The 19,290-nt window shown below is 45.8% G+C and overlaps 1 protein-coding gene across 25 annotated transcripts in view; it reads right to left on the reverse strand.

The window, feature by feature from the left end:
* NRXN2 (neurexin 2) overlaps positions 1-18,886 on the reverse strand; it is a 336,628-nt gene extending 317,742 nt beyond the window's left edge. For 20 of the 25 annotated variants that reach the window (XM_087913728.1, XM_087913747.1, XM_087913730.1 and 17 more), the window contains exons 1-2: positions 18,043-18,886; positions 3,977-3,994 (exon numbers count right to left, since the gene is read on the reverse strand). In XM_087913728.1, the coding sequence (XP_087769854.1) occupies positions 3,977-3,994; positions 18,043-18,757 (733 nt within the window). In that variant the 5' untranslated portion in view covers positions 18,758-18,886. The remainder of the gene's footprint in view (positions 1-3,976; positions 3,995-18,042) is intronic. The other 5 variants (XM_087913745.1, XM_087913733.1, XM_087913746.1 and 2 more) reach the window with 1 other exon arrangement.
* Between the last annotated feature and the right edge of the window lie 404 nt (positions 18,887-19,290).

Consider the following 19,290-nt stretch of genomic DNA (forward strand, 5'->3'; position numbering starts at 1 on the left):
CCCTGCACCCCAGAACAACTAGACACAAGGACAGTTTTTCCCCAAACTCCATCACTCTGCTAAACAAATAATTCCCTCAACCCTGTTCAACTATTTATAAAGTCTGCACTACTATTACTGTTAATCTTCTCATCACTCCTTATCACCCATCTCCTCCCACTTGTGACTGTGTGACCGTAACTTTGTCTCTTGTATCCTTACGATTTATGTGGACTGTTTCCTAGAATGATTTGATTGCTTATTGTACCCTATGACTATCATTAAGTGTTGTACCTGATGATTCTTGACTCTTAACAAATGTCTCTTTTCTTCTATGTACACTGAGAGCATTTGCACCAAGACAAACTCCTTGTGTGTCCAATCATACTTGACCAATAAAGAATTCTATTCAATTCTATTTATTGTCAGTACCTTTATCAGCTTCAAGACATAAATGGGCTCCCAAATCCTTCTGACAACAGGGTGAGAAGGCTGACTCAAATAAATAAAATAAAACTTCTTGTTGGATGCTTCTGCCTATTGTTCCTGAGCTTTTATTAAAGCTGAGCCAACTGTTAGCTACCGCTTTTTAATCAACATTCATGGGGCACTGCAGTAAGTGAACTTACAACAATTCACTTAGCAACCATTCAAAGTTTACAACAGCATTGGAAAAAAAATGACTTAAGATGATTTTTGACACTTACAACCATTGAGTCATCCCCGTGGTCACGTGATCATGGCAAATGACTCATATTTATGATGGTTGCAGTGTCCCAAGGTCATGTCATCCCCTTTTGTGACTTTCTGACAAGTGAAGTCCATGGAGAAGCTAGAATCACTTAGCAACCAGGTTATTAACTTTACAACTGCGGTGACTCACTTAACAACTGTGGCAAGAAAAGCCATAAAAGGGGGCAAAGCTCATTTAACAACTGTCTCAGTTAGGAGCAGAAATTATGGGTTCAATTGTGGCCGTAAGTCGAGGACCACTTATACATTGGGAGCCTGATGAATTTTCCAGCATTTTCCATTCTTTCCCCTATCCCTAACCCTAACAAGCGGGTTACTAACTTAACCACTGCTGTGATTCACTTAACAACTCTGGCAAAAAAAGGTGATAAAATGGGACAAAACTCATTTAACAAACGTTTTGGTTAGTGACAGAAATTTTGGGCTGTATTGTGGTCGTAACCTGGGGATTCTGTATTCTATGACACTAAATGCTGACCCCAAATTGGGGGAACATTCAATTCATGAAAGTCTTCAGACAGATGCTTATTTTTTTTTTTTAAATATATATATATATATATTATTTTTATTTTTTTATTATTTACATTTATCGTGAAATTATGGTTCAATTTATTTACAACATGTAGAAAAAAAAAATCAGAGAACAGAGTGAGGTTTGGGGTAGGGGGCGGTGGGTTGGGTTGCTTTGGGGCGGAGCAGCCAGAAAAGAGATAATCCAACGCTTGTTCCAATTATTTTAAATATTCTTTTGCAGTCTGAACACACACAGAGAGAGGAAAGCTGAGAGTCTGCGGTTCTCCATTTCCAAGGCTGCGCATTTCATCGTGCAATAATACAAAAATTAACCACCACCCCTGTTTTTACCAGGTAACAGTCCGGGTGAAAACCGGTTAGTTCCGAACCACAATAGAAACCAAGGGCAAGACTGCCTTCTATCAATTCCAAGAGAAGTATTTAAAAAAAGAAAAGAAAAGAAAAGAAAGGGATGCTTATTTTTTTTAAAGATTTAAGGGCTTTTTATTTTTTAACCGGATTCTTGAAAAAATCCAGCACTGTGGTTGACTTAATGCACTCACCTTAAGGAGTTCATGTTTTGTTCCATAAACCAAATTTTACCTAAATCAATATTTTCAGATCCATCCTGAACCCAAAGTTGCAACTAGTATATCAGATTTCATTTCTCTAATTTCAGAGCCCTTCACTAAACGTTAAGCTAGATATGGAACTTGTGTATTTTCCTGAGTTGGCAAAAGAACGTGGAAGTATTTGCACACCAAACAAGTGGCTCAACATACTAAGCCCCCCTGCCCAAGCTTAGCGTGTTGCACAAATCTTTTCCAGACTCAGTTCAGCATGGTGTGCGACAACAACCTCTAAGGTGCCACCAAATTGCAATTTTTAATGGAACCGAAGGGAAGGAATGAAAGACACGGACCGTAATCATATCAACGGTATTTTAATAATTGAATGTGCATTCAACGTAAATGAAATCAAATTGAATTTCTCTCCTGGACTCAACACTTTGCCTTGGCCACATTTGCTTTCTGGAGTGTAAATTCTGACAGATGGTCTGGAAAAAGAAGTCGCAAGTCCCTTCCTCTAGGCCAGGGGATCTCAGCCTTGGCAACCTTCTGGAAGCCAGCTGGCTGGGGGATTCTGGGAGTTGGGGTCCATATATCTCAAAGCAGGCTGGCTGGGGGATTCTGGGAGTTGGGGTCCATATATCTCAAAGCAGGCTGGCTGGGGGATTCTGGGAGTTGGGGTCCATATATCTCAAAGCAGGCTGGCTGGGGGATTCTGGGAGTTGAAGTCCACCCATCCTAAAGAATGCTTGCTGGGGAATTCTGGGAATGGAAGCTCACCCCTCTCAAAGCCTGCTGACTGGGGAATTCCAGGAATCAAAAGCAAAAAGGAACCTAGTTTCCATTGGATAGATCAGATTTTGAGAGTGGGTGCTGTGGGCGCTCTCACAAAATGGCTATTATGTCTTTCTATCTCTCTCTCTCTCTCTCACACACACACAGACCGCAGAAAACAAATTGTAAAACACAGGTGCCATCTAGCTTGCCCACAGTGCTCTTTATCAAGCACTTTAGCTTGGTTTTTTTTCTTTTTTTCTGAATAGATGGGCAGACCATGGGCTTCCCCTGGCCACGCCCAGCCCGGGAAATACTTTTCGAAATAAAGGTAATACGGAGCCAGTTGCTTTTGTATTCAGCAGGCCAATGTCCCCTGTATTTTTTTTTTAAGAGAACAAGAACAATCAACATTCAGCCTGGGTGGTGAGTCAGCCCACACTAAGGGCGATCCTGCTAACCAGGTGGAGAATTATCATCTGAGATCTAAAGGTAAGGATTTGTATTCACAGAATGTCTCATCGGCTGCAGTTTGTAATTGCTCCCACCAGGGCCTTTATGTCTCTCTCTCTCTCTCTCAAATTTTGGGATTTTCTGAAATGAAGACGTGCGTGCTTACAGACTTGGATCAGGGAGATTCCCCACCGAATCTCAGAGTTTCTCCTGGCCCTTCGCCACTGCTCAAGTTGTCAATGAGTTGTAACGTTCGCTGTGACCCCAGGGGAGCTTGCTCAATATATAGTGAGTCATTATATCACTCTGCTGAATTAAATCCCTTGTTTAATTAAACTTCAATGAAATTTAGCTCTGTTCTCTCCGCACCCATGCAAAACTTCTCCCAGGCTTCCCTTCAGGGCGCAGAATTTGGCAGGCCGTTGAACTAAGGTGGAAATCCCAAATGGTTCATAACTCACTTAAACACCTGTCTCGCTTAGCAAGGGAAATTTTGGGCTCTGTTGTGGTCGTACGTCGAGGACTGCCTGTCCTGTAGTTGGGTTGGAGGGCGGAGGGAACATTATGGAAAGTGCTAGACAGAATCAAAATTGTCCAATAAAGGATGACAAGCAAATCCACACTTTCCCCCAAAAGTTCCCCCGTGAAGAAAAACTCGGCTGCTCGGCTGTAAAGGGACTTTCATCAAATGCAAATAACAAGAGGGAAAATAATTCACAGACAGACCCCCTTCCCTGTACCCAGAGACCACCACATAGAGAGCGAATCCAAAGTGGGAGAAAATATGAAGCCACACATATACACACAACCTCTACTTTCAGGGGGTGTGTGGGGAAGGAACTCCCCACAATCTTCGGCACCATCGCAAACCCTCCTGCCTCCCCCCTCCCACAATATAACACCTCCAAAGAAACCTCAGGAGAAAATCTACTCACCTTCCATCGTGAGCTCTTCTGCAAGGATGCCCAAACCAAGGGAACAGGTGAAGAAGAAAGAGAGAGGAGGAAGGAGGAAAGAAAAGAAAATTAAGGTTATAATCCAGCAAAACAGATGGGATGAGCAGAAGAGCAAGGGTGCGAATTTAAAATGAACGAATGCAACTTCCCTGGGCTAAAGACTGAAACTGAACCATACCCCCCCCCCGCCCCCCCATCAAAGAAGAAAGCAAAGCCCACTCCCTTAAGAGCTTTGGATGGGATTGGACTAAGGGCGGTTTCAGCCTCTCGCAGGTTGCGTGGCCTTTAGGCGATGCAAACATGGTCGTGGGCTTTGCTTAACTTCAGTCTCAGGTGAGGCACAAATCTAACCATACAGCAGACCGGGATAAGTTGCTCTCTCTTTCAGCCTCATCCACCATAGGAGGGGGGGTGGGCGGGGAAATTGGCCTACCTTACTGGGTTGTGGTGAAGAGGAGAATGAATAATGCAGATAAAGGAACGGAAGCCTTTGGGAGCACTGGGTCAGCACGAAAGGGGACTCGATCATGAATGGATTCTGCCGTGGAATTTCTCAAAGGCTTTCCTTTCCCTGGTTCCTTTCAGTTTCTGCACAGAGCACAGGTAGTTTCTCTCTGAAGTTACAGCATTTCGTTTAGTGACCGTTCAGAGTTGCAACGGCACTGAAAAATGTGACCGATGACTGTTTTTTATACAGATGACGGTTGTTGCATCCCCCCCATGGTCACGCAATCAAAATTAAGATGCTTCGCAACTGACTCATATTTACGACCGTCACACGTAATCCCCTTTTGTGACCTTCTGAGGAACAAAGTCAATGTGGAAGCCAGATTCACTTAACGACCGGGTTACTAGCTTAACAACTCCAGTGGCTTATTTAACGAGAAAGGCCATAGAATGGGGGCAAAACCCACTTAAGCCCCTAACTCTTACCAGTAGAAATTTTAGGCTCAATTGTCGTCTTATGTTGAGGATTACTGCAGTTACGTTTAATCTGGCTTCTCCATTGATTTTGCTTGTCAGAAGGTCGCAAAAGTTGATCACATGACCCCGGGACACTGCAACCGTCATTAATACATGCCAGTTGCCAAGGGCCTAAATTTTAATCAGGTAAGGATGGAGATGCTATAACAGTCATAAGTGTGAGGACCAGTTGTAGGTCCCTTCGTTCAGCGCCACTGTAAGTTCAAATAGTCACTAAACCAATGGTTGGTTATAAGTTGAGGACTACTGGTCCAGATATCATTCTGGTTTCCTCTCCACCGATTTAAACAGGAGCGCTTCGAACCCCATCCCAGGGAAGGTCTGATTAGGAAATGAATTGACTTGCTGTGATTTTAACGTTATTTATAGCATTTTGCTACCACTTCAGCACAGCCCCTTGGGTAAGGATGGATCAGCCAGCATCAAAACCGCTGCAGCATTTTCCCATTCTAATGTGTCTGCACTCAAGAGAATCCCAGCAGTTTAATTTAATTTCAACTTGTTATAACCCTTGGCTATAGAAAGGAAAAAGAGAGAGAAAGAATACTAGTTTCCCAACCCTTTGAAGCCAAAGGTTTCCTGAGCATGTGCAGACTGTCTTTCATTTTTTTCCTCTCTCATTGACTAAATGATCCATTGAATTAATCCACTCATATTTCAGGTAATATTATGAATATGTTGCATTAAGCTGAGGGCTGGAATACACGGCCTTCAAGATTTCCTCCTATTTTATACTAAAACTATCTTCCTACATAAGCCCAACGCCATCCTTCTTCATTTATTCATCTGGCACCGTTTATACCATTTCCCATGTATCCATTTCTAAGCGGTTATGCAAGTATCAGGCACAATACTTATAGAAATAAAACACTAAACTGAGAATACCGGTAAATAAAAAATCTGATTGGTCTGATATCCCCCCTAAAACTCCAGTTTCTGCAATCCAATTTGTGCATGATTTATGCACATTTCTGAAAAGCCATTATGTAGCACAGATAAACAAACTCTGGAGGGAGAGAAAGAAGGAAAAGAAAAGAAAGGAAATAAAAGAATTGGAGAGAGGGAGAGAATTGGAGTGAGAGGAAGGAAGGAAAGAAGGAAAAAGTGGGAGAGAGGGATGCCAGAGGGATGGAAACTCAGAAACAGGCATAGGAATGATTTATGAGTTGACAAGGGATGGAGGAAGGAAAGAAGGAAAAAGAAAGGGAAGGAGGCAGGAAGGAAGGAAAATTGGAGAGGGAAAAGGAGGGAAGAAGAGAGGAGAGAAAGAAAGAAAAAGAATTAGGGAGAGAGAGAAAGGAAAAAGAATGGAGGGAGGGGAGAAAGAAAGAAAAGAGAGAGAAGGAAAGAGAGAGAGAAAAAGGAGGGACGGAAAGAAGGGAGAAAGAAAGAAAGAAAGAAAGAAAGAAAGAAAGAAAGAAAGAAAGAAAGAAAGAAAGAAAGAAAGAAAGAAAGAAAGAAAGAATTGGGAAAGGAGGAAGGGAGAGACAGGGTGCCTTACCTCCCTATTTTTAAAATATTTAAAAACAGCCCCCAAACTTGTGTTATTTCAACAGTGTCCCAAGGAGGATGCCATTCCTTAAGAAAGAATGATTTTATCTTTAGCGACTCTTAACTTGTCAGGCTTTTAATCCGTAAGTTCTTTTAATACCAATTTTAGTATCCCTTTTCATTCATGCTTTTAAGTTTTATGTTCTGTTTCTCTTTTTCTTCTCCCTGTATCTGCCGCCAAAGGAGAAAAGCGGAGCGCAATTCAAGAGACCGATGAGTCTCAAGACTTTGACATCCTTACATAAACAACCTCATAAGGGCTGCAAGAATTGCCTGAGACTGGACACTCGTGAGACCTCTGCCCCCTTTTAGGAAAATCTGTGTATACACAAACCACCCCTCAGAAGGGCTATAGGAGCCTCCTGTGGCTGACCCCCTCCCAGTCATCTTTCATTCAAAGATTTAATTATTGTCATCAGCGTTTAGTTTTATTTCTAGCTGAAATGCAGGCAGGGCCTCTCCCAGCTCTCCCTGGAGAAGCAAGGGATTATTATTGATCATTTAATCAATTTTACACGATTCCCCATGTTGTTGACCAGCTAATTGGGCCCTTAGCCACCAAACAGAAGCCATCTGTGACTGCTAACTACCAAAGCACCTTTCTCTGAAATTTTATGGGGGCTTCATCTGGGTATATAGGTGCTGTTGTGACTGGGGGGGGGGGGCATGGTGGTCCCCATCACTAATGGTCTGTAATTTGCTTTTATTACATTCTTTATTACTTTTTTTAGCCCGCAAGAAATCTCGTCTCAGTGTTTGTTATTTGGGGTGATTGTGTTTTATCCTTGACTTCTTAAAATATTTGATGTTCAGTTAGCTGCCCTGAAACGTATTATTTATTGGGCAGCCTATATAGATAACTATTTAAAAACGAAACAGAAAGTAAAATGGATTTATCCTGGAACGGAGGGTAAAATTCCAGGAACCCAGAAAGGGCTTGTGGCCCAAGGAAGGGGGTGAGCCCCCCCCCCCTTGGAACCATGCAATTCTCTCACTGTGCCCACTTCCTACCAGAGGGGAGCTAAGACCCTTAGCAGACTCAGGCAGGTAAAGGAGGCAGCCCCCTCCTTCCATGGTTCTTTGGGAAAGAGCTGTGATTGCAGCCCCCCCCCTTTCCATCAGCGTGGGTGACATCTGTTGGCAGGGGGGGGGGGGGAATTTATCTGAAGCCAAGATTGACAAAAGAAAGGGAGAACGCACGCGCTCACACACACACACACACAGCCTGCACTGGTGACAAAACAACGCCAAGCTAATTAATGCAATTAGTAGCAAATGATCAACGCAACACAAGAAGCAATACAACTGTAATTAGCAAGGAACTGGGCAAAAATTCAGCATTTTTTGCCATCTGCGGAAAAACCTCCCTGCTTGCAAAAGGCAGGTTGCTGGTTATACCAGGAGCCCGGGCAGCAGCGAGGGGAGGGGATTGTGGGGGGTGGGGGGGGAGAGAAATCTAGGAACAAAGCAAGCGACGGAAAGGGAGAGGGACCATTCCGCTCCTTCCATTCCTGCCTTGGGGACGGCTGGCAATTTGGACAGGTTATGGGGTGGGGCTGGATCCCAATTCTGAGCCAGCTCCTCCTCCCCAATCAGAAGGCGGATTTCACTCAAGGTTCAGCAGTATTGAGGAGGGGGCTCCCTGGCCATTTCTGCCAAAAAAGGAGTGGCTAATGGACTGGGGAGGGGGGGTCTCTCTCTTTTTTCCCCCCTCTCATTCTGGCACAGAATCCTAGAAAGAGAAGCCAGGTTCCCACAACACGTGCAGCCCATTGGATGCCGGAGCGATTCGGCTTAAAATGCCCCCGACGTGAGTTTTATCCCTTCTTCGTTATTTGCCGGCATGACATCATCTGTACGCTCGACCTGTTTGCTTACATTTCAGGATTCTTGTGCGTGTGTGCAAATCCCAGAAAACAGGTGAATCCAGGAACTGCGCGACACAGGTTGCCTGAACGCCGGTGCTAAATGGAACGGAATGATGCAAAAGCTGGCAAATTCTGGCAACCCCAATTTGTTCAGCGCACGCCTGATGTGCCAACGGTGTGGTGTCCACGTTGTGGGTGTGCCCGGGGGTGGGCGGGTGGGGGAAGGACTGTAGTAGGCTTTTGCAATCGTCCCTAGGCCTCCGGAGGCCTTTCCAACCTAATTCCACCCCACTCCCCCTTTTTTCCTTCCCCCCAAAAAGGGTTCTCCCATCACCGACTGGTAGCAAAGCTTTGGAGCCATGCCCCAAGCCGCTCTCAAGAGAAAAAAGAGAGCGGGGGGGGGGGGGCTTTTGCATGCGGATAGCACACCGGGCGTATCCTCTCTCCGGCAGCAGCCGAGTTGCCGGCCGACCTTGGTCTGACCTTGCAGGGAGCACCCAGCCCGACTAGGCCTGGAGCCCCTGCGACAAGAGGAACAGCTCAGCAAGAAGCGGGGGGAAATACGCCCATCACGGAGAGCATGGCTAATGGGAGGAGGCAATGGGTGGCCCTGGAGCCCTGAGCAGGACATGCGCAGACGGCAGAGGAGCGAGAAGCGAGAGAGAGCGAGAGAAAGGGATGCAAAATTAGACGAGCCGAACAGGGGAAGGAGACACGGAAAAGCAGGGAGGAAAGACGGGGTCGGAGAGGGAGAGGGAGAGATCCAGGCGCGATGCATCCCCACCCTTGGAGGCTCAAGCCAGGCAGACCAGCCCGGGTTTGATTTTCCTGAGTTTTAGCCGAGGGAAAGGGTTCTCCTCCCTGCACTGAAGCCACCCCGCCTCCCTGCTCTCGTCCCCCCTGCAACCCTGGGGGAAGGTTAGAATGAGAGACAGCGAGACGGAATGTGGCTCAGATCGTTTGCTGGGTTGGTACATCCCCATTTGTCCAGGCGACTTCTTCTATTTTAAACACCCCATAATAGGAAAATAAAATTCCTATTGGTCTGTCTGGCTTGAGCCTCCAAGGGTGGGTTTTGGATGGACAGAGATATCCAACCGCTGGGTCTTTTAAGCAGGTTACGTGGGTGGTGTGAGGACAGCCAATTCATGCTTCTAGACCCAAGATCTGCGGTGTAGTGTGTTGTGTGCACCTGGCATCTTCTAATCTGACAATCAACCCATCAAGCCACCGTTTCAACTGTCTACATTTCATTTGGGAGCAATACTGAAATCTGGGCTCAACAATCAAGCTATGATTGTCCCAAGGGTGCTTTTTCAAGAGGCAACTGGATTTTCTGATTTTTCTTTGAAGACATTTCGGTTCTCATCCAAGAAGCTCCTTGGATGAGAAGCAAAACATCTTCAAAGGGAAACCTGGAAGTCCAGTTGCCTCTTGAAAAAGCACCTTTTGGACAACCAGGACCTGGAGGAATCCCCACAGACGAGCTATGATTATTTATCAACGTAGGGAAGATCCTCTGCACGTGCTCATGAATCTTCCAATCAAAAGATTCATGATCGATCGATCAATCAAAATGTATTTACAGTCCAGGACCAAGCAAAAAGGCCCTATAATTTACACCCACATTCCTTATTAAGACTCATTGTACAGAACAGAGGGTTTAAAGGCAGACTTTCTTTTGAACAATTGCAAAAAGTCTTATTTAAAAATAAGGTGTTCTTGAAATTGCACCGTCCCTGGGAGCATAGGAAGCCGTTATCACATTTAGTGAATGTACCGTGTGGATGCACAGGAGCAGAAGACAATGCTTACGCACAAACACACCGCTATTTGCGGTTGTTTCAAGCCAATGATCATGAATTAGCTACTCCACTGCACACATTATGAGTATGTGAACCGCAGAATTAAACGTGTCTGGTAACCACGTCCCTTCCAGCCGACGTGTAGGAATGACTCGGCAACAAAAGAAACACTCTTTGCCGATAGCCAGAATCCTTTCCCCCACTAAAATAATTTATTTTATACAGGTTTGGGGCGGGGAGGCAGTTTTTACTACCAGGTTTTCAGTTTCAGGTATCAGCTGAGTGAGTGGGAATTAGTTCTTGCACAGTGAGAGAAAAACAAGATAGCAAGTCCAACCGTTGTTGAAACCAGGGACAAAACTGGATCCCTTCCGCAAATGTCTCCTTATTTCCAGGTTGAATATCTCCTGGATCAGTTTCCATCCATTGTTCCTTGCCTGGCCTTGGAAAACAGCTTGACCCCCTCCTCTCTGTGGCACATATTCGAAGGCTGCTCTCCTGCCTCCCCTGGTCCTTCTCTTCCCTAGACTAGCCAGGCCCAGTTCCTGCAACCGTTCTTCGTATGATTTAGCCTCCAGTCCCCTCATCATCCTGGCTGCTCTTCTCTGCCCTCTTTCTAGAGTCTCCACATCTTTTTTTATAGTGTGGTGAACAAAACTGGATGCAACGCACTATAAAAAAAGGTTTAACGCACATGAAAAATGCTTATTCCTCACAACAGCAACAGTCATTACAATTACACCATGAGAGATTGTGAAACAGATTCTTGGGACATTTAAAGATGGGGTGAGCAGCCCATTAAAATGCAACAGGTAAACAGGCCCAAATCGCATAGCCATTGTCCCAAGACCCTGGAAAGCAGAGACCCTCCTCCCTGTCCCCCTGAATTCTGAGGCATCCTCTCTTTCTAAAAACGACTTCAGCCCTGTGTGGGCTCAGAAGCTTTCTTAGACAATTAAAAAAGAAACCGAAGGCTGTTGCAACCCACGGCTTTGTTCAAAAATGCGTCCATACCTGCCCCTACAGAGACAAATTAAGCAAGATAAGAAATCCTGCAGGAGATTTCTGAGAGTGGCAACTGGCAAGACAATCCTGCAAAATGGATACATTGGTGAATCATATACAGGTCATCCTCGACTTACAACCCAAAATTTCTGTTGCTTAGCCAGACATTTGTTAACATTTCCACCAGTTGCCAAGCGTCCAAATTTTGATCAAGTGACTATGGGGGATGCTGCAAAACTTGTAACTGTGAAAAACGGTCATAAGTCACCTTTTTTTCAGCGCCATTGTATCTTTTAATGGTCACTAAGTGAACTGTTGTAAGTCGAGAACTATCTGTATTGCAACTAAGGAACAGGCAATTACAAAGTGAGTAAGCCAAATCCTAGTCTGTGTTTTTTGTAAGGAAAGCAAATGAAATGGAAGTCTTTGAAAGGCTACACAATCACAAGGCGTGGTTTCTGCTTTCATGATACTGGTCCTCATTGTTATTTACATTATTCACATTTACTGTCGTCTTCACTGCTTTGGCTGTCATATGTAATTCTCTGCCCCTTTTACCTGTGCCACAAGGAAAGAGGCTGGTTTCAAAGTCACTCGGTGATTAGATTCACACAACGCATTAAATCGCACAGCTGCGTTATGACTGTATAACATGCAATACCCAAATTTAAAAAAACAACTTTTTTTTCTGGATTATTGTGCCTGCTTCACGAAGCTTGCTATAACAAGACCAGGGTTGGATTCCAACCATATGCTGAGCCACAAAATACCTGTTCCATTTTAGGCTAGTGCAGCAAATTGTGTGAACCCAAGCAGTAAAGTTCATGGCTGAGCAAGGATTTGAACTAAGGTCATTGCAATCCTACAGCCCAACGACTTTCCTGCCTAGATAGGCAAGCTTTTCAGATTCCCTGCCATCTCATTTCTAACCTCTTTCTTATTCTCTGGCTGGGTTCACCCAACATACTTAACTTGGTTAGTGAATTAACCCAATTTTCTAGATTTGCACACAATGCAGAATAATTAAATTGCCCAAAGCTGCTGCCTTTGTACAATATACTAAACCATGTAAAATCATACATGATTAACACTAAAAAGCTTTAATGTATATAAGACTTCCATTAACCTGGCTAAGAAAGTTGTGGGAATGCAGCCACTGAATCATAAACCAGCCAACACACTAACCAAACAAGCAAGGAAGTCCGAGATTAAACACATTAAGCTTAACATACATGACTCTAGCTGCCAAGGCTCTCACTGACCTAATTAAGTATGCTGTGCAGACGCAACCCCAAAGGATTTATGGGCAACAGGGGCAATGTGTCTGAAGAGGCAGCAGAATATTTCAAAATGTTAGAATACACAGAATTACAGAGTTGGAAGGGACCTTGTGGGTCATCTATTCCAACCCCCCGCCCAAGCAGGAGACCCTACACTATTTCCGACAAATGGACAGCCCAGTCTCTTCTTGAAAGCTTCCAGCAATGAAGCTCCCACAACTTCCAAAGGCAGCTTCTGTCCCTTTTGGTTGATTGTTCTCACTGTCAGGAAATTCCTCCTTATTCAGTTTCCGTCCACTTTTCCTTGTCTGGCCTTCAGATGCTTTGGAAAATAGGTTGTCCCCCTCCTCTCTGGGGCAGCCCCTCAACTACTGGAACACTGCTATCATGTTGTCTTTCTTTTCCCTAGACTAGACATAGCCAATGCAACCATTCTTCATATGTATTAGCCTCCAATCCCCTAATTCTCTTTGTTGATCTTGTCTGCACTCTTTCTAGAGTCTCAACATCTTTTTTATACTGTGGTGACCAAAACTGGATGCAGCACACTCTAAAAAAGGTTTAACACACATGTAAAACAGCAATGGTCATTACAATGATACCATGAGTGATTGTGAAACAGAGTCTTGGGACATTTAAAGAAACCAAAGTTAAACTTGCAGGTAGATTTCACACGTGTCTCCATTATTCCAAAAATGAACCACTGATGCAGACAGCGCCAGCAATGTTTTCTCCACAGCCATCCAAAAAAACAAAACAAAACTGGACATCCTTCTCCTCAGGGGTTAAGATTGACTCAGCCTTCTGTCCTTCTGAGGTCATTAAAATGAGACCCAGATTGTTGGGAGCAAGAGGCTGACGTTGTAAACCGCTTAGAGAGGGGCTGTAAAGCACCGTGAAGCGGGATATAAGTCTAAGAGCTATTGCTATGAAACCTTATGCCTGTTGCCCAAAATGCCCCCTTCCTCCTATGTCGTCATGCATCCTATTCTAAATCCATCAGCCAGACAGGCTGGTGTTTCCACAGCAACAAGCCCAGGCAACAGTCGCCCAGCTGTCAATCATTCCAGCCGCCAAGAAGTCAGACGGCCAAAGTTGCACACTGCCGCAAGAGCGGCATCGTCACCAAGCCCCCTTCCCCAGCCACTGGCTCGGCCAGTTGGCCCAGCCGTCTGTAGGCCAGCCTCCCTCTCCCTCTCCCCACACAACAGGTAGCCTGCGAATGGACCCTAGCCTAAGGGTTGTGTTATGTATGTGTGTGGGCTCTTGACGTCAATGGGCACAATTTGGCGTCTGGTGCGAGACGAAGGGAATGCTTGCAGAGGAGTTATGTAAACGGAGAGTGTCTCATTGCTGTGGAGTTTCCAACATTGCTGCCAGCAGCTCCAAGGAAGAGAGAAGACAGAAGACAAGTTGGGTCAGAAGGGCTCAAGGCGTGTGTGTTATACCGATAGATTGATGGGAGAAGAGCCAGCAGGAATCAAGAAGTCTAAGCTTCACGTCTATGGAAAGAGCTTCTGAGAACTTGGTCCCCGAATTAACTCCTCTCCTAAGGTTGCACAGTCCAGTAAATCATCATCTAACCAAATGAACTGGGTTGACACACTACTATGCTAAAAAGCTTAACCAAGGTTAGCACTCCCCAAGCAGAGCACGTGGGGAAAATGCAGCCGCTACCTCATCTTAACTGTATTTAATTAACACCATTTTCATTTAAGTTTAAAATTCAATCAAGTTACATTTTAATTTAAATAGGCCAATCCCCCTGCCCGCCGTTGAAAAACTGCGCTCTGCAGAGGGAATGAAAGTGCTAAGTCCAGGACGAACTAGAACAGAGATTCTGGGGCTGCAATTACAAACCATTCGGAGGGAAGCAAGGTGTGATAGACTTTAGCCGGGTTTATTCAACATGTTGAAATAAGCTAAAACTTTTGGGTAGGTTGTTGGTTTAGCATGATGTCTTGCTGTCACATTAAACCAAAATACTGTGTGAGGGTTTTCTTTTGTTGGGGTCCTGCATTTTATTTATTTTTATTTATTCAATTTAGAACAGGAGTCTCCAACCTTGTAACTTTAAGACTTGTGGACCTCAACTCCAGCTTTGCTGGCTGAGGAATTCTGCAAGTTGACTTCCACAAGTCTTATAGCTGACAAGGTTGGAGACCCCTGATTTAGAGACCCTCCAATTCCCAAAAGACTTTGAGCGTGGGTGGGGGGAATGAAAACCAAACAATTAAAAAATTAAATGTACTCCAAACCAGCAAAAATAAACAAAGGCTCAACATCCAGTCTAACCCCCAGTCCTGAGAGCAGTCAAGGATGGGAGCTACACCAATGCATATTACAAAAATGCAAATTATTTGGAACCCCCAAATAATTAATAATTTGGAGTCCAAATGTAGAATGCTATATGAACCATGATTTACATATTGTGCTAAGTCATCATGAGTTGCTTAATTTACTTCCATGACCACGGCCATCATTATTTATTAAACAAATTTATATGGCTGACCTTTTCACTGAATTTGACTCTAGGAGGTGTACAACCAACAATTAAAATAATGACCCAACTGTTAAAGAAATTTAAAAAATAAGCGAAAGCAAGATGGTGAGAGAAGAACGTCCATCTAATCATAGATTCCCAAGGGACATTTGTAAACTATGGTTTCCAAAGCCTGATTTCTGCCCATAACTCTGATCAACTGGGCTTTTTCTACAAACAAAGTCAGTGCAATCTGTGAACCTTATCATCCACTGCAACATTTTTTTTTCTGACTTAAACCTTTCAAGCCGCTTTTGTAAAAGAGCTCTGAATAAATAATGGGAGGATCCAGCAAATGAGAAAAACTGGATCCGGATATGTAGGAATCAGGTCTGCTGGGTCCTTCTTCCATCAGCTGAGTGATGCTCAGGGACATGTCAGGCAGCAAGGATGCCCTCGAGCAGTTCTGAATAGCCAGGCTTCCTGACCATGGTAATTTCCCACAATGCCCTGGAGGCACATTATACCAAAGGGATTGTGGGAAATTAAAAATAGTGTCTTAGACCCAGAGGCCTGTGTTTGGGGAACCCTGAGGCACTGGCTTGAAGCTGACCTTGTTTCTCCAGGATCACCACTTGTAACCAGGAAGCTCTCTTTTCAGCCTCGTTTTATGACCCTCAAACAGATTTCACATATTTTGATGAAGGTTTGATGGGGGCTGAAAAATAGGACACATCACCATGAAAATCAAGGCAAAAAGTGCAGAGTTATGAAGTCAACGACTGCATTCTTCTCTTCTCTGCACTCTTTCCAGAGCAGGAGTGTCAAACTCAAGGCCCATGGGCCAAATCCAGCCGGCAGGGTGCTTAGATGCGGCCCATGAAGCTGGCCTGGAAACTGCAAAGGACTGGCCTGCGGTGCTTCTGCCAGCGAAAACAGAGCTTGGGAGGGCCGTGGCTCTCTCAAGCTGTTTTTGCTGGCAGAGGGCTAGCAAAACAAATGGAAAAAACAAAACCAAAGGAGAAATGAGCATGCAAGAAGGGACAGGAAAGGAGAAAGGGAAAGAAAAAGAAGGGAAGATGGGAAGAGAGCAAGGGAGGAAAAAAATAAGGAAAGAGGGGAAGGAAGAAGAAAGGAGAATGAAGAGGGAAGAAAAAAGAAGAGAAGGGAGGAAGGAAGGAAGGAAGGAAGGAGGTTATAATGAGAGTGAGGGAGGGTCTGAGGGAAACCCTGCCTTAGCACTTGGCCACCATTGGTGCCCCCAACACGAGTGTCATCGAGCTGGCCACGCGTACCCTGGCCAGGCCCACCCCAGCCCCCCCGAGGCCGAATATAACCCTGATGTGGCTCTCATTGAAATTGAGTTTGACACCCCTGTTCTAGAGTCTCTTTCTTATATCGTGGTGACCCAAACTGGATGCAATACTACACAAACACACAAACACGCACACAGCCCTTCTACGCAGCACTCGCAGTGTCCTTGAAAACACCATCCACAGTATCATATTTTTTGATCCAGGCACTATTGCAGTGTCTCACAATCCCCCTGAAATGGGGAAAAGTCAGGGGCACCATGGGAAATAAATATTAGGTTGGGATCACCTCCAGACAAGGAGTCTTTGTGACTCTTTCTTTCAGAAAGATTAGGCTGTTTCTCTTTCAAAGGGTGATTGCTCTTGGTGCGAGATTGTCAAAAGAAGGCGAAAACTATGAGGACTAGAACCTTGGAAGGAAAAGCACAGAAAGAGACCCAAGGAAAAACTGTGGGCATTTCAGGAACAGGAGGAGAGAAATAGACCTGAGAGGCACTGTGACTCAGTGAGTCAATGTGAGAGAAAGACTCTGCAGGTTTGAAGCGAGCAAGCATAAGCAACAGGGGTTTTTTGCAACACATTTTTCAGACGATTAAACCCAATTCGAAAGACGTCGAGAGCTACAGTTGGACTGGCATCTGCCGTTCCATCCAAGGGATGAAAACTGAAGCGGAGATTTTCACTGCTGCCGCTGGAAGCAAAGTGATGACATCACCACTTCGCTGCAACATCAGGAGCATACCTGTACGCCACTGGAACCATTCCCAGCATGGAGAAAGTGGGCCTTTTTTCACCGGTTAGAGAACGTGGATGGGTGAGAAGCTGGGGAAGGTATAAGGAAATGGGGTCCGAGCTGCTTCCAATCCCAAGCCAGGGGTGTGATTATTACAACCTCTCTCGGTTACGTGGCATCCTTTCCAATGTGCCAGGAAAAGGGAGGGAGGCTTTGAGGCTTTGCTTACAACCCAGTGGAGATAAATAAAAACAAAACAGAATAGATAGACAGGGCTACCCCAAACGTGCTTTTTTCAACTGGACTTTCTGGTTTTTCTTTGAAGACATTTCACTTCTCATTCAAGAAGCTTCTTCAGCTCTGACTGGATGGTTCCATTCTACTCATTCCCTTTGTCACAATCCAAGTCAGAGCTGAAGAAGCTTCTTGGATGAGAAGCGAAACGTCTTCAAAGAAAAACCAGAAAGTCCAGTTGCCTCCTGAAAAAAAAAAGCACCTTTGAGACAACCAGGACCTGGAGGACTGAGAATCTCCATGGACCAGGGGGGTTCCAGACTTTTCTGTACCCCACACCCTTAGAACGCTTCTGATATATTCTCGCACCCTTTACAAAAGTAAATAATTATATGCATATAATTATGCATATACACCATAATTTTGAAACTTCTAAACCCATGTTTTCACACCCCCTGGAATATTGTCTCGCACCCCCCGTTGGGAACCTCTGCCATAGACATTTAAACAGAGCAATCTTTCAGTGGTTGGGTTCATACAACATGGGGATCCCACCTAACTTCAACCCCACATCTAGCTGTGATAAAACCACATCTGATACCCCAACAGGGAACAGCTGATTGTGGCAACTGCTTGGCCCAGAATAGCAAGATAGGCTGGGGTTCCACGACATACCAACCTATTAAGCCCACCTACTCCTTTTGAGCAGCTCCCACCAAGGGGGAGCCCCCCCAATTTTTTTTGCTTCTGGGGCGTTGGAAGGGGGGGACGTCTCCGCTGGGCTTCTTACCTTCGCTGCAAAACTTGCCCTGGAAGCCAGTGAGGCGGCAATCACACTGCACTTCGCTGTTGACCACAGTACAAATCCCACCGTTGACGCAGGGATTCTGCTTGGCACACAGGTATTCCATGTCGCTGCGGATGCCCTGGCTACCCAGGAGGGCGGGGGGCATGTCTCCCACTTTGAGATTGGCCACCATCCCGCGAAAGGGCATCTCATACTTGACCGTGCTGAGCGTCAGAGCCGACAAGCGGACGTCTGGCGGGATGCCGCCCACAAAGAGATCGCTATCCACCGCCATGTCCCGCCGCTTCGACTTGACTTCGGCCACCCGGGCTTCGCCGTCCACCACCAGCATGGTCTCCCGGTAGTTGCGGGTCAAGAGCACCATGTGCCAGCGGTCGTCGTTGATGGGGGTCTCCAAGTGCAGGCTAGCCGGCTCCGCGCAGGAGATAGTGAAGCGCAAACGGAAACGGCCCTCCAAGATCAAGAGTTCCAGGAAGTCACAGTTGCCCCCGTCGTCTAGGTACAAGACCAGAGCGCGAGACACGTTGGTCTTGATGCTGAAGCTCAGCTCCCCAGAGGAACTGGCATCCCACCGGGCGTAGCGAGCCCACTGCCCCGGCGTGCCCCCAAACTCCAAAGCTGCTCCCCCGGCTCCAGGGCCCAGGACCAAGCCCACCAGCAATGCCAGAGGCACCAGCAAACAAACCGACTTCGCCATGGCAGGCCCACTGTCAACCGGGGGGCCCCTTGGGGAGGCCCTCAAATCCTCATGAGACGGGAGGAGAGCAAAATCCCGCGGGAGGAAGGCCGGTCCAAGGGTTGCTCCTTAGACAAAAGAGCCCGCGAGGCTGCAGGAGGAAGGGAGGAGATTCTCCTTGCGTAGAGGAGGGCCAGGAAGTCCTTTGGGTGGGTCCCCCTCCCAGGAGGGAAGGTGGCTCTCACAGAATGGCATACAGCATCTTCCTCCACAGCCGGCTGGGGCAAGCTAGGCAGAGTTTCAGCCCTCCCCCCACCAAAGGAGAAGGTTGCTGGTCCCTGCCGCCAGTCACTCCTCAAGGTCCACTGGAGGGAAAGCCCCCCAGGTGTGCTGGGAGCTCAGCCTGGAATGCGCATCATCGGATGCCCAGATCTGGGAAGAGAATGAAAAAGAAAGAAAAGACGGTTTGTGAAAGGGAAGGAGAGAGAAAACTGGACATTATGCTTCTATCTGTTAATCAGTTTGTTTATAACAATCAACCTTGTCTTTGGGGT

This window comes from Pseudonaja textilis, chromosome 16, assembly GCF_049901715.1.
Source record: "Pseudonaja textilis isolate UNSWEBS1 chromosome 16, rPseTex1.2, whole genome shotgun sequence".
In the NCBI taxonomy this organism is placed as follows: domain Eukaryota; kingdom Metazoa; phylum Chordata; class Lepidosauria; order Squamata; family Elapidae; genus Pseudonaja; species Pseudonaja textilis.